Here is a 15,392-nt window from a genome sequence, read left to right on the forward strand (position 1 = left end):
TGCAACGAGAACAATTTTTGAATTTTGAGAACAATTTTTAAAAAACTGAACATTTTATGGAAAGGCAAACAAAATTTGAATATTTTGAAAAAAGAGAAAAGAAAAAGGAAATAAAATAAGAAACCAAAGAAAGAAAACAAACAGAAAAAACTAAAAAAAGAAAAGAAAAAGGAAACAGAAGGAATTTGAAAATCTGAAGAACAAAAAAGAAATAGAAAGAGAAGAAAAGGAATTAAAAAATGAAATAAAGAAACAAAAAAACAAAGAAAGAAGAAAAAAAGAAACAGAAAAGAAGAAAAAGGAAAAAACAGAAAAACTAATGAAAGCAACGAAAACCCGGTTCAAGGAACCTTCTAGAAGGTTCACAAAACCGGATTGGGCAGTTGGTAAGTATGTGAGTGGGCCGGCCCAGGCAGCGTCGCTCGGTTGTTCCCCCTGTGCGAAGCGCCCGCATTTTGCCGCAGTGAGCGGCCAATAGGAAATTCCGCGAATTAGGGTATGCCATAGAGACTTTAGTCTACACTACTATTAAAAGAGCAAACGTAAATTCTCCTAACTCCACACAACAAACTGTACACATGATAACCAAAGCCCTCCGATGAAATCAACTTAAGTAGATCCTACCGTTGATATTACGCTAATGATCTGCCACGCAAATCAACGTCCCGGATTGGATGTTCTGCCGAGCAGACGCTCCATGGTCTGTCAATTTCCATCCCCGATCCGTGCCCGCAGCTCCGGATTTTCGGATTGATTCAACCGGAATCGTGGCTCCTCGACCCATTTTTATTTGGCCCCACATCGGAAAGAACGGATCCGCGGCAACCTTGCCCACCATGGAGGCGGTGATAGCGGCGGCGGAAGAGAGCGTGCGTGCCAATGGGGCTACGAAGACCGTGGTCGTGGCCGAGGACGGGCGATATCACCAGGGCGACAACAATTACGGCGGCGGCAACAACCATGGCGGCCTGCAGTGAGCGTAGCAACTACGGCGGCCGCGGCGGCCGAGGAGGAGGAGGAGGAGGCCAGAGTCAGCCGCCCCCGACATGCACCAAGCCGCACTGCCGCAGGGCCTCCCCTCTTCGAGCGCTACCACGCAGAGGCAACACAGCTCGGGAAGAAGTTCCAGGCGATGGACATCAGTCGTGCCGCTGTAGATCCAATCGACCGGCGATGGAGCAGTTATTGGCGTTCCTCCGCGCGGCACCAGGTGCGTCACTCCTCCTCCACAATCCTCTCCCCGCCTCGCGGTCCCTACCAGAAGCCTTGCAAGCCGCAGCCTCCCAGATCCTCCTCTCAACGCATCTCCGCTTCCCCTGCGACGTTGCCGGCTCCACGATCTCCACCATGATGGGATGTTGGAAATATACCCTAGAGGCAATAATAAAAGCATTATTATTATATTTCCTTGTTCATGATAATTGTCTTTATTCATGCTATAATTGTGTTATCTGGAAATCGTAATACATGTGTGAATAACAGACATCAACATGTCCCTAGTGAGCCTCTAGTTGACTAGCTCGTTGATCAACAGATAGTCATGATTTCCTGACTATGGACACTGGATGTCATTGATAACGAGATCACATCATTAGGAGAATGATGTGATGGACAAGACCCAATCCTAAACATAGCACAAGATCGTATAGTTCGTTTGCTAGAGTTTTCTAATGTCAAGTATCTTTTCCTTAGACCATGAGATCGTGTAACTCCCGGATACTGTAGGAGTGCTTTGGGTATGCCAAGTGTCACAACGTAACTGGGTGACTATAAAGGTAGACTACGGGTGTCTCCGAAAGTGTCTGTTGGGTGACATGGATCAAGACTGGGATTTGTCACTCCGTATGACGGAGAGGTATCATTGGGCCCACTCGGTAATGCATCATCATAATGAGCTCAGAGTGACCAAGTGTCTGGTCACGGGATCATGCATTACGGTACGAGTAAAGTGACTTGCCGGTAACGAGATTGAACGAGGTATTGGGATACCGACGATCGAATCTCGGGCAAGTAACATATCGATAGACAAAGGGAATAGCGTACGGGGTTGATTGAATCCTCGACATCGTGGTTCATCCGATGAGATCATCGTGGAGCATGTGGGAGCCAACATGGGTATCCAGATCCCGCTGTTGGTTATTGACCGGAGAGTCATCTCGGTCATGTCTGCTTGTCTCCCGAACCCGTAGGGTCTACACACTTAAGGTTCGGTTACGCTAGGGTTGTAGGGATATGTATATGCAGTAACCCGAATGTTGTTCGGAGTCCCGGATGAGATCCCGGACGTCACGAGGAGTTCCGGAATGGTCCGGAGGTAAAGATTTATATATGGGAAGTCCTGTTTCGGGCATCGGGACAAGTTTCGGGGTTATCGGTATTGTACCGGGACCACCGGAAGGGTCCCGGGGGTCCATCGGGTGGGTCCACCTGCCCCGGGGGCCACATGGGCTGTAAGGGGGTGCGCCTTGGCCTAATGGGCCAAGGGCACCAGCCCCACATAGGCCCATGCGCCTAGGGTTTAAGGGGGCAAGAGTCCTAGGAGGGTAAGGCACCTCCTAGGTGCCTTGGGGGGAGGGAAAAACCCCCTTGGCCGCCGCACCCCCTAGGAGATTGGATCTCCTAGGGCCGGCCACCCCCCCTTGGCACCCCTATATATAGTGGGGGAGAGGAGGGACTTCATACCTGAACGCCCTGGCCTTTGGTTGCCTCCTTCTCCCTCCCCAACACCTCCTCCACCTCCATAGTGCTTAGCGAAGCTCTACCGGAGTACTGCAGCTCCATCAACACCACGCCGTCGTGCTGCTGCTGGTGCCATCTCCCTCAACCTCTCCTCCCTCCCTTGCTGGATCAAGAAGAGGAGACGTGGCTGTTCCGTACGTGTGTTGAACGCGGAGGTGCCGTCCGTTCGGCGCTGGTCATCAGTGATTTGGATCACGTCGAGTACGACTACATCATCACCGTTCTTTTGAACGCTTCCGTGCGCGATCTACAAAGGTATGTAGATGCATCTGATCACTCGTTGCTAGATGAACTCCTAGATGATCTTGGTGAAACGAGTAGGAAAATTTTTGTTTTCTGCAACGTTCCCCAACAGTGGCATCATGAGCTAGGTCTATGCGTAGTTCTTCTTGCGCGAGTAGAACACAATATGTTGTGGGCGTAGATTTGTCAACTTTCTTGCCGTTACTAGTCCTTTCTTGCTTCAGCGGTATTGTGGGATGAAGCGGCCCGGACCAACCTTACACGTACGCTTACGTGAGACCGGTTCCACCGACTAACATGCACTAGTTGCATAAGGTGGCTGGCGGGTGTCTGTCTCTCCTACTTTAGTTGGAGCGGAATCGATGAACAGGGTCCTTATGAAGGGTAAATAGAAGTTGACAAATCACGTTGTGGCTTTAACATAGGTAAGAAAACGTTCTTGCTAGAACCCTAATTCAGCCACGTAAAACTTGCAACAACAATTAGAGGACGTCTAACTTGTTTTTGCAGCAAGTGGTTTGTGATATGATATGGCCAAAGTTGTGATGAATGATGAATGATCTATATGTGATGTATGAGATGTTCATGCTATTGTAATAGGAATCACGACTTGCATGTCGATGAGTATGACAACCGGCAGGAGCCATAGGAGTTGTCTTTATTCTTTTATATGACCTGCGTGTCATCAAGAAACGCCATGTAAATTACTTTACTTTATTGCTAAACGCGTTAGCCATAGTAGTAGAAGTAATAGTTGGTGAGCAACTTCATGGAGACACGATGATGGAGATCATGGTGTCAAGCCGGTGACAAGATGATCATGGAGCCCCAAGATGGAGATCAAAGGAGCTATGTGATATTGGCCATATCATGTCACGTTTATTATTTGATTGCATGTGATGTTTATCATGTTTTGCATCTTGTTTACTTAGAACGACGGTAGTAAATAAGATGATCCCTCACAATAAATTCAAGAAGTGTTCCCCCTAACTGTGCACCGTTGCGACAGTTTGCTGTTTCAAAACACCACGTGATGAACGGGTGTTTTATTCAGACGTTCACATACAACGGGTGTAAGACAGATTTACACATGCAAACACTTAGGTTGACTTGACGAGCCTAGCATGTACAGACATGGCCTCGGAACACAGAAGACCGAAAGGTCGAGCATGAGTCGTATAGAAGATACGATCAACATGAAGATGTTCACCGATGTTGACTAGTCCGTCTCACGTGATGATCGGACACGGTCTAGTTTAACTCGGATCATGTAATACTTAGATGACTAGAGGGATGTCTAATCTAAGTGGGAGTTCACTAATAATTTGATTAGTTGAACTTAATTGTCATGAACTTAGTCTAAAATCTTTGCAATATGTCTTGTAGATCAAATGGCCAACGTAGTCCTCAACTTCAACGCGTTCCTAGAGAAAACTAAGCTGAAAGACGATGGCAGCAACTATACGGACTGGGTCCGGAACCTGAGGATCATCCTCATAGCTGCCAAGAAAGATTATGTCCTACAAGCACCGCTTGGTGACGCACCCGTTCTCCCTGCAGAACAAGATGTTATGAACGCTTGGCAGACACGATTCGATGACTACTCCCTCGTTCAGTGCGGCATGCTTTACAGCCTAGAGCCGGGGCTCCAAAAGCGTTTTGAGAGACATGGAGCATATGAGATGTTCGAAGAGCTGAAAATGGTTTTCCAAGCTCATGCCCGGGTCGAGAGATATGAAGTCTCCGACAAATTCTTCAGCTGTAAGATGGAGGAAAACAGTTCTGTCAGTGAGCACATACTCACTATGTCTGGGTTGCATAACCGCTTGACTCAGCTAGGAGTTAATCTCCCGGATGATGCGGTCATTGACAGAATCCTCCAGTCGCTTCCACCAAGCTACAAGAGCTTTGTGATGAACTTCAATATGCAGGGGATGGAAAAGACCATTCCTGAAGTATTTGCTATGCTGAAATCAGCGGAGGTAGAAGTCAGGAAGGAACATCAAGTGTTGATGATCAATAAAACCACTAAGTTCAAGAAAGGCAAGGGTAAAAAGAGCTTCAAGAAGGACGACAAGGAGGTTGCCGCGCCCGGCAAGCAAGCTGCCGGGAAGAAGCCAAAGAATGGACCCAAGCCCGAGACTGAGTGCTTTTATTGCAAGGGAAGCGGTCACTGGAAGCGGAACTGCCCTAAGTACTTAGCGGATAAGAAGGCCGGCAAAACCAAAGGTATATGTGATATACATGTAATTGATGTGTACCTTACTAGTGCCCGTAGTGGATCCTGGGTATTTGATATCGGTGCAGTTGCTCACATTTGTAACTCAAAGCAGGGGCTGCGGAATAAGCGGAAACTGGCAAAGGACGAGGTAACGATGCGCGTCGGGAATGGTTCCAAGGTCAATGTGATCGCCGTCGGCACGCTACCTCTGCATCTCCCTTCGGGATTAGTTTTAAACCTTAATAATTGTTATTTAGTGCCAGCTTTGAGCATGAACATTGTATCGGGATCTCGTTTAATTCGAGATGGCTACTCTTTTAAATCTGAGAATAATGGTTGTTCCATTTTTATGAGAGATATGTTTTATGGTCATGCTCCTATGGTGAATGGTTTATTCTTTATGAATCTCGAACGTGATGCTACACATGTTCATAATGTGAGTACCAAAAGAAGTAAAGTTGATAATGATAGTCCCACATACTTGTGGCATTGCCGCCTTGGTCACATAGGTGTCAAACGCATGAAGAAGCTCCATGCTGATGGACTTTTAGAGTCTCTTGATTATGAATCATTTGACACGTGCGAACCATGCCTTATGGGTAAAATGACCAAGACTCCGTTCTCAGGAACAATGGAGCGAGCAACCGACTTATTGGAAATCATACATACCGATGTGTGCGGTCCAATGAGTGTTGAGGCTCGCGGTGGCTACCGTTATGTTCTCACCCTCACTGATGATTTAAGTAGGTATGGGTATATCTACTTAATGAAACACAAGTCTGAAACCTTTGAAAAGTTCAAGGAATTTCAGAGTGAGGTTGAAAATCAACGTGACAGGAAAATCAAGTTTCTGCGATCAGATCGTGGAGGAGAATACTTGAGTCACGAGTTTGGCACACACTTAAGAAAATGTGGAATAGTTTCACAACTCACGCCGCCTGGAACACCTCAGCGTAATGGTGTGTCCGAACGTCGTAATCGCACTCTGTTAGATATGGTGCGATCTATGATGTCTCTTACCGATTTACCGCTTTCTTTTTGGGGCTATGCTTTAGAGACTGCCGCATTCACTTTAAATAGGGCTCCGTCGTAATCCGTTGAGACGACACCGTATGAATTATGGTTTGGGAAGAAACCTAAGCTGTCGTTTCTAAAAGTTTGGGGATGCGATGCTTATGTCAAGAAACTTCAACCTGAAAAGCTCAAACCCAAATCGGAAAAATGCGTCTTCATAGGGTACCCAAAAGAAACTATTGGGTACACCTTCTACCTCAGATCCGAAGGCAAGATCTTTGTTGCCAAGAATGGGTCCTTTCTGGAGAAAGAGTTTCTCTCGAAAGAAGTAAGTGGGAGGAAAGTAGAGCTTGATGAAGTATTGCCTCTTGAACCGGAAAAAGGCGCAACTCAAGAAAATGTTCCTGAGGTGCCAGCACCGACTAGAGAGGAAGTTAATGATAATGATCAAGATACTTCTGATCAAGCTCCTACTGAAATTCGAAGGTCCACAAGGACACGTTCCGCACCAGAGTGGTACGGCAACCCTGTCTTGGAAATCATGTTGTTAGACAACGGTGAACCTTCGAACTATGAAGAAGCGATGGCGGGACCGGATTCCGACAAATGGCTAGAAGCCATGAAATCCGAGATAGGATCCATGTATGAAAACGAAGTATGGACTTTGACTGACTTGCCCGTTGAACGGCGAGCCATAGAAAATAAATGGATCTTTAAGAAGAAGACAGACGCGGATGGTAATGTGACCATCTATAAAGCTCGGCTTGTCAATAAGGGTTATCGACAAGTTCAAGGGGTTGACTACGATGAGACTTTCTCACCGGTAGCGAAGCTGAAGTCCGTCCGAATCATGTTAGCAATTGCCGCATTCTATGATTACGAAATATGGCAAATGGACGTCAAAACGGCATTCCTTAATGGTTTCCTTAAGGAAGAATTGTATATGATGCAGCCGGAAGGTTTTGTCGATCCTAAGAATGCTGACAAAGTGTGCAAGCTCCAACGCTCGATTTATGGGCTGGTGCAAGCATCTCGGAGTTGGAACATTCGCTTTGATGAGATGATCAAAGCGTTTGGGTTTACACAGACTTATGGAGAAGCCTGCGTTTACAAGAAAGTGAGTGGGAGCTCTGTAGCATTTCTCATATTATATGTAGATGACATACTCTTGATGGGAAATGATATAGAACTCTTGGATAGCATCAAGGCCTACTTGAATAAAAGTTTTTCAATGAAGGACCTTGGAGAAGCTGCTTATATATTAGGCATCAAAATCTATAGAGATAGATCAAGACGCCTCATAGGTCTTTCACAAAGCACATACCTTGATAAGATATTGAAGAAGTTCAATATGGATCAATCCAAGAAAGGGTTCTTGCCTGTGTTACAAGGTGTGAAATTGAGCTCAGCTCAGTGTCCGACCACGGCAGAAGATATAGAAGAGATGAGCGTCATCCCCTATGCCTCAGCCATAGGTTCTATTATGTATGCCATGTTGTGTACCAGACCTGATGTTAACCTTGCCGTCAGTTTGGTAGGAAGGTACCAAAGTAATCCCGGCAAGGAACACTGGACAGCGGTCAAGAATATCCTGAAGTACCTGAAAAGGACTAAGGAAATGTTTCTCGTTTATGGAGGTGACGAAGAGCTCGTCGTAAAGGGTTACGTCGACGCTAGCTTCGACACAGATCTGGATGACTCTAAGTCACAAACCGGATACGTGTATATTTTGAATGGTGGGGCAGTAAGCTGGTGCAGTTGCAAGCAAAGCGTCGTGGCGGGATCTACATGTGAAGCGGAGTACATGGCAGCCTCGGAGGCAGCACGTGAAGCAATATGGGTGAAGGAGTTCATCACCGACCTAGGAGTCATACCCAATGCGTCGGGGCCGATCAAGCTCTTCTGTGACAACACTGGAGCTATTGCACTTGCCAAGGAGCCCAGGTTTCACAAGAAGACAAGGCACATCAAGCGTCGCTTCAACTCCATTCGTGAAAATGTTCAAGATGGAGACATAGAGATTTGTAAAGTACATACGGACCTGAATGTAGCAGATCCGTTGACTAAACCTCTCCCTAGAGCAAAACATGATCAACACCAGAATTCCATGGGTGTTCGATTCATCACAATATAACTAGATTATTGACTCTAGTGCAAGTGGGAGACTGTTGGAAATATGCCCTAGAGGCAATAATAAAAGCATTATTATTATATTTCCTTGTTCATGATAATTGTCTTTATTCATGCTATAATTGTGTTATCTGGAAATCGTAATACATGTGTGAATAACAGACATCAACATGTCCCTAGTGAGCCTCTAGTTGACTAGCTCGTTGATCAACAGATAGTCATGATTTCCTGACTATGGACACTGGATGTCATTGATAACGAGATCACATCATTAGGAGAATGATGTGATGGACAAGACCCAATCCTAAACATAGCACAAGATCGTATAGTTCGTTTGCTAGAGTTTTCTAATGTCAAGTATCTTTTCCTTAGACCATGAGATCGTGTAACTCCCGGATACTGTAGGAGTGCTTTGGGTATGCCAAACGTCACAATGTAACTGGGTGACTATAAAGGTAGACTACGGGTGTCTCCGAAAGTGTCTGTTGGGTGACATGGATCAAGACCGGGATTTGTCACTCCGTATGACGGAGAGGTATCATTGGGCCCACTCGGTAATGCATCATCATAATGAGCTCAGAGTGACCAAGTGTCTGGTCACGGGATCATGCATTACGGTACGAGTAAAGTGACTTGCCGGTAACGAGATTGAACGAGGTATTGGGATACCGACGATCGAATCTCGGGCAAGTAACATATCGATAGACAAAGGGAATAGCGTACGGGGTTGATTGAATCCTCGACATCGTGGTTCATCCGATGAGATCATCGTGGAGCATGTGGGAGCCAACATGGGTATCCAGATCCCGCTGTTGGTTATTGACCGGAGAGTCGTCTCGGTCATGTCTGCTTGTCTCCCGAACCCGTAGGGTCTACACACTTAAGGTTCGGTTACGCTAGGGTTGTAGGGATATGTATATGCAGTAACCCGAATGTTGTTCGGAGTCCCGGATGAGATCCCGGACGTCACGAGGAGTTCCGGAATGGTCCGGAGGTAAATATTTATATATGGGAAGTCCTGTTTCGGGCATCGGGACAAGTTTCGGGGTTATCGGTATTGTACCGGGACCACCGGAAGGGTCCCGGGGGTCCACCGGGTGGGTCCACCTGCCCCGGGGGCCACATGGGCTGTAAGGGGGTGCGCCTTGGCCTAATGGGCCAAGGGCACCAGCCCCACATAGGCCCATGCGCCTAGGGTTTAAGGGGGCAAGAGTCCTAGGAGGGTAAGGCACCTCCTAGGTGCCTTGGGGGGAGGGAAAACCCCCCTTGGCCGCCGCACCCCCTAGGAGATTGGATCTCCTAGGGCCGGCCACCCCCCCTTGGCACCCCTATATATAGTGGGGGAGAGGAGGGACTTCATACCTGAACGCCCTGGCCTTTGGTTGCCTCCTTCTCCCTCCCCAACACCTCCTCCACCTCCATAGTGCTTAGCGAAGCTCTACCGGAGTACTGCAGCTCCATCAACACCACGCCGTCGTGCTGCTGCTGGTGCCATCTCCCTCAACCTCTCCTCCCTCCCTTGCTGGATCAAGAAGAGGAGACGTGGCTGTTCCGTACGTGTGTTGAACGCGGAGGTGCCGTCCGTTCGGCGCTGGTCATCGGTGATTTGGATCACGTCGAGTACGACTACATCATCACCGTTCTTTTGAACGCTTCCGTGCGCGATCTACAAAGGTATGTAGATGCATCTGATCACTCGTTGCTAGATGAACTCCTAGATGATCTTGGTGAAACGAGTAGGAAAATTTTTGTTTTCTGCAACGTTCCCCAACAGTCACAAGCTCAAGGGAGTGCGTCGAGGCCATGGCGATGTTGCTCCCTTCCTACCGTCCTCACCGTGTTCCGCCACTTGCGGCAGGAATCCATGGCGCAGGCGGAGAAGCCTCCTGCCGAGGAGTGATCCCTCCGTCATAAGACGAGGTTATTCAGTTACACTTACACACCCGCAGCTTAAAATTTGTTCCTTTCTATTTTTGCAGATTTTGAATTCAATGTGGTAGAGAACACCCACAAAATCATCACAAGGATTCATGAACCTACTTTCGAATGGAAGAAATGTGATGTTCAATTGCCATTAACCCGATCGATCTCTTGCATGGTAAATCTCCAATGGTTTGAATCTGGTTCCTCTGCGGACTATTATGATGTTTACAGAGTCGGATTTTGTGCAGGGGAAGGGGAGACCGAGGAGGAAATGGCGACCAAGAGGTGCGCAGGCACCCTGGGTGACAAGGGCCTCAGGGGGGAGAAGGTGTTCCTTAGTGCCGATCTGAACGTTCTGCTGGACGACGGCCTGAACATCACTGGTGACAACCGCATCCGCGCCTCCATGCCGTCCATCAAGTTCCTCATGGGGAAGGGCGCCAAGGTTGTCCTGGCCAACCATCTGGTGAGCGCACGCTTCTGCCATTCAGTCAGCCTCCCGTGTGGCGCACGACTGTAGCTGCTTGATGTCGTGAGCAACACCACTGGATGGCCCAGCCACCCCTTCATCGCAGACCTCGCTGGTATATTCCTTTGGGATCCCTATTCCTTTCTTGCTGTTCTGACAAAGGAAATTTCAAATCTTGTGTGTTTTTATTTGATACGCCCTGTGCCGAACTGCCGAAAACTTAATTCTAAGTGCCGCGACTGAAATTCCTGTTAAGTTCATATGTTGCAATTCTGAAACTGGATTTTGTGTATGTATTTATTCTAATGTCCGCCGAATCAACTGTGCTAATTTACTTCTCATGTTGAACTGACGTGTGATACTGGGTTTTGTGTACTTTCAATAGTCTTGCAATTTTCGTTAGGATTTGGTGCGTAAGCATTTTCACATGATTTCTAACAATCCAGTTCATCTTTTCGTTGCAGAAGACTAACCAACTAGACGCAGATCCATTTCATTCTACTAAGTGTCCCAGGCTGTGTATGCTAGCCTCCTCCGCTACATTTGCAGGCCGCCGAGTCCAACTCCTCTGCGGTGCAGATCACCCGCCCACCACGCTGCGCAACTCACGATGCAGGCGGCCCTCCTCCACGGTGAGGTGTTCTTCATGCTCATCGATATTAATTTAATTCAGAGTCTGTTTTGGTGTGTTTGGAGTGTGGATGGTAAGATGATGTGCTCAAATAGAATTAGAAGAGCAGGCATATCCATATGGTGGTACTTTTTTCATAATAAATGGTGGTGGTGCTAATTAACTATTGGCTCTTAGTTTGATTCAGAGTCTAGGTGCACTGCTAGAAACTTACTTTAGCAATTTCGCAAAGAAAAATCGACTTTTTGTTCAGCTGTTTGAACTTACTTTTCATATATGCTGATCACGGTTTAATTTCAAAATGAAAAGAGAATCCAATCCATACTGTGCTATAGTACTTTTTGGTGTAAACTAATTCAAGAGTACTACTTGAAATCTGATGGGGAATACTGATGATGCGTCATTTTGGACTAATCTTCTTAACTGAGACCAAATTTAAATGCCCTAGAGGCCGTAACACTACGATGACTTACTCCTTTCAGCATCTAACATTTATTACCAAAAAAAAACTGAGAAAACTCCAGTTATGGTGATCATGTAGGCATGAGCCCCTGTGTTCTGGACAACTAAGGTTACATGCAAAATTACCTGATCATGTAGCAATTCGGATTTAGACGCATGCATTTAGATTGGGTGGTGAAGCGAGCCCGCCATTTTATTTCTCTGAAAGAACTATACAATGATCTTTGGCTATTGCTTTCAGTATTACAGTGACAACCTTTCTATGGTATTTTGTTGGACAACTTTTTGTGTAATGTCTGGCACCTCAATATACGTTAAATAAGTGCAAGCTTGGGTATATATTTTTCTCTCTCTCATGTTGTATTCATTTTATTTGCTCTGCTACTTTGGGTAAATAGAATCACGCACAAGCTCCAGTTAGTTCCTTATTTTGTCTGTTTCAGACTTAGGATTGTAGGGGAAAGTGTGAACTATGAATTCATACCAGAACTGGATTGGCCATGGCACGTCTTCACCGACGAGTCATGACGTCGACCACAATATTGAAGATTTCCCGTTTCCTTTATTTTCAAGCATCTCTCAAAAGTATAATATATGCAGGTTCATCATTCATGCGAGGGATATGAAAGATGAAACAGAAGTAAAAGGTGTTTATGCCTACGGGCTATGGAGCATCATAATGTTGGAGAAGTGTCGTGCCGATTTTATAGATCCAGTAGCATCCTACTACTCGCAGTTTCTGTGGTTCAATCAAATCAATAGTACAATTTTCAAATGATAAATTTGTTATGGTTAGATATAATTTTTGAAGTTTCGAGGTTTTGTGAGATGAGATGATGGCTCATATATGTCATTTTGGCAAAAGTCCCACTACGGTCATATCTTGTAGTTCAATTAGATAATGCAGTTTTCAAATGATACGTGATATGGTGATATGCTTTTATTTATGTATTTCCTATATTCCTCACCACCGGCATTTGTGCATGAATTGGCTACATGTATGCAAAGCTAACTAAATAAGAACGAGATGAATTACATGTCTGCAAAACTAACCAAATATGAATGAGATGAATTTCTGGGCCGCAGTTTGTGCCAGAGCTTACTAGGAAAGAAACGCTCTATGGCAAAATCACCACTCTCCTATTATTTTTATTTTCACCGGTTTACGGACTTCATTCTTCACCAGAAGCCGCGGAAAATATTTATGAATAGCAACAAAACTAGCAATAACTATGTTTGTTTCTATGCCGCCCTGCTCCATGTAAGTCGACAAGTCTTTTACAATATCAGTCGGATAACAAATATAATTTTTCACCATGTTAATTTTTTTAATTTAAATTAGACTGTATTCCTCAAATAATGCTCATATCGTTTACAAGGAGATGTTAATTAGCAATACTACATGCTAGAGTCCATTCCCTGGAATTACTTAACTTCCTCTTTGCAGAATCCACATACTATGTATTAACGTACATGTTAAAAATATGCTTACACAAGAGATTTTTCTTCTTCTCACGGTTATACGTGCATTGTACGTGCACGCTTACTAGTTCTGAGAAGTTGCGCAAGAGGAGTAGTTTATGGCAGTATAGCGCTTAAGTCGCGGAGATGGCCCTATAGCCCATGCTGGGCCATGACCCATTAAGATAGCTTGGTCACTCATCGGCCGCTCGGTTTGCTATGGATTTTTGTTCACTTGTGCATCTCCTATTATTAGTCGCTTGACTTAGCTCGGTACAGCGTTCTTTTCGCTAAAAAAATTTGGCTCAAAAAAAAGCTATCAATTTTTTTGTGAGTGTGTGGAATAAAGTGAATGAAACCAAAAAATGTTCACGTGTTTGATTTTATTCAAAATTTAATATAATTTCATGAATTTAAGAAAAATGTTCATGAAATATATTTATAAAATAATATAATTGCAAAATATTCATGATTTTTTTAGGTCATCACAAATTTTCACTTGTTTTGGAAATATTCACGAATTTGAAAAATAAGTATTCATAAATTTATAAAATATTCTTGATTATTAAAAACGAAACAAACCAAAAAAGGGAAAAGAAAAATGTAGACGGCAAATAAAAACCGATCAAAACAAGCAGAAAAGGCACAGATAAGGAAAAAACAGCATGAAAACATTCTATAAAAATCCTAAAACCAAAAATCTTAGTATTATCCATACATGGGCAGGCTAGAAAGAACACGCTTCGTCTCGTGCTTCAAGCCAACAACGACAAGGGTTTATACCTCCATAGGTGGCGTCACCGATCTGCCTCATCTCTTGTGGTCTTAGGGCCATGGGGTTGCAGTGAATCTTGACCCTGGTTGACGAGAGGGCTTTGTTTTTGGATCTTTTTTTTAAGTTTTGTTAGGATTTGTGTTTTACTCGGGAAGGTGAGACGGCGGAGCCTTCCTGAAGAAGGAATAAGGTACTCCCCGCCTAGCCCCTTCTCGGTGATGCATCTAGTATCATCGGAGGACGTGTGGAGGTGTGTCTACAACAGATCTTGAAGGATTCAGTCGGCGGTTATCTTTGGTGGATCTGCTCGAATCCGGTCTTCGTTCGTCCATGTTCGTGTGTCTTCAGCTTGGATACTTCCGACTTAAGCATCTCTTTATCAGTGGTGGTTGTTGTTCCGGATGCACTGATACTATGGGGCCTTCGCAGTTAGCACAACGACTTCCCGACAGTCTACTATAGTAAGTTTTTTTCAACTTTGGCGAAGAGGGGCATTGACGGCAGCACGCCATCATTTTGCTTCAGTGCTTGCATTTGTCCCTTCGTGGTCTATAAAGCTGAATATATTTTTTATTATTTCTGACGTTCCTTGTACTGTCTGATTGAAGATGAATAGATTGAAAAATTTTCCACGAGAAAGAAAGAAAAAGAGTCGAACAAGATCTTTTTCCCCGAAACAAAAGATGAATAAGAATTTCCATCACCATCCGATGGAGGAGCTGAGGGGATGAAAGCATGGGCTTCGCTATTCCGTATCTTGGTGGGCCTATTTCATTTTGGGTTGAGGCCTCTGCTACAAATCGAACCTGTAAAATAGTACATGACAGAAGGAGGGCAACTAATCAAGGACTACTCGTTCGGGAGCCCCTGCAAGGGTTATTTGGGGTGGGCTGAGAGTACGTCATTTGTCACGCTCCCAGCTGCCTCGACATGTCGCGCTCTGGGTGCTTCCTTCCGATTTTCTTTGTTTTTTAGTATGCATTCCCGGCTTTTAGATGATTTTTTTTTCTGATTTTCGGTATTTCACCGGTTTTACATAGGACACGGATAAAAAAACATTCGGAAAAAAATCGTGAAAAATATGTTTTTTTCTTCCGCGAGAGGCACATATTTACTTCTCATGAAGGCACGAATCTGCTTCGACGAGAGGCACGGTCGAGTCTCTACGGAAGGGGAAAACACGTTTTATCTTATTTTTCCTTGTGCGAAAGGCACAAATTTACTTCTCATAGAGGCACGGATCTGCTTCCGCTCTTGAAAAGAAAAAAATTGCCTTTTCTTTTTTTGTCCTTTGACGAGATGCACAGATTTACTGCCCGTGGAG

The 15,392-nt window shown here is 45.1% G+C and overlaps 1 protein-coding gene across 1 annotated transcript; it reads left to right on the forward strand.

Moving 5' to 3' along the window:
* The first annotated feature begins 1,173 nt into the window (after positions 1 to 1,173).
* LOC119307305 lies at positions 1,174 to 12,360 on the forward strand. The gene is made up of 5 exons (XM_037583385.1): positions 1,174 to 1,357; positions 10,122 to 10,254; positions 10,502 to 10,736; positions 11,289 to 11,371; positions 12,276 to 12,360. The coding sequence occupies exons 1-5, from the start codon at positions 1,174 to 1,176 to the stop codon at positions 12,358 to 12,360; spliced, it is 720 nt and encodes a 239-aa protein (XP_037439282.1).
* The last annotated feature ends 3,032 nt before the right edge of the window (positions 12,361 to 15,392 follow it).

This window comes from Triticum dicoccoides, chromosome 1B (genome assembly GCF_002162155.2).
Source record: "Triticum dicoccoides isolate Atlit2015 ecotype Zavitan chromosome 1B, WEW_v2.0, whole genome shotgun sequence".
NCBI lineage: Eukaryota > Viridiplantae > Streptophyta > Magnoliopsida > Poales > Poaceae > Triticum > Triticum dicoccoides.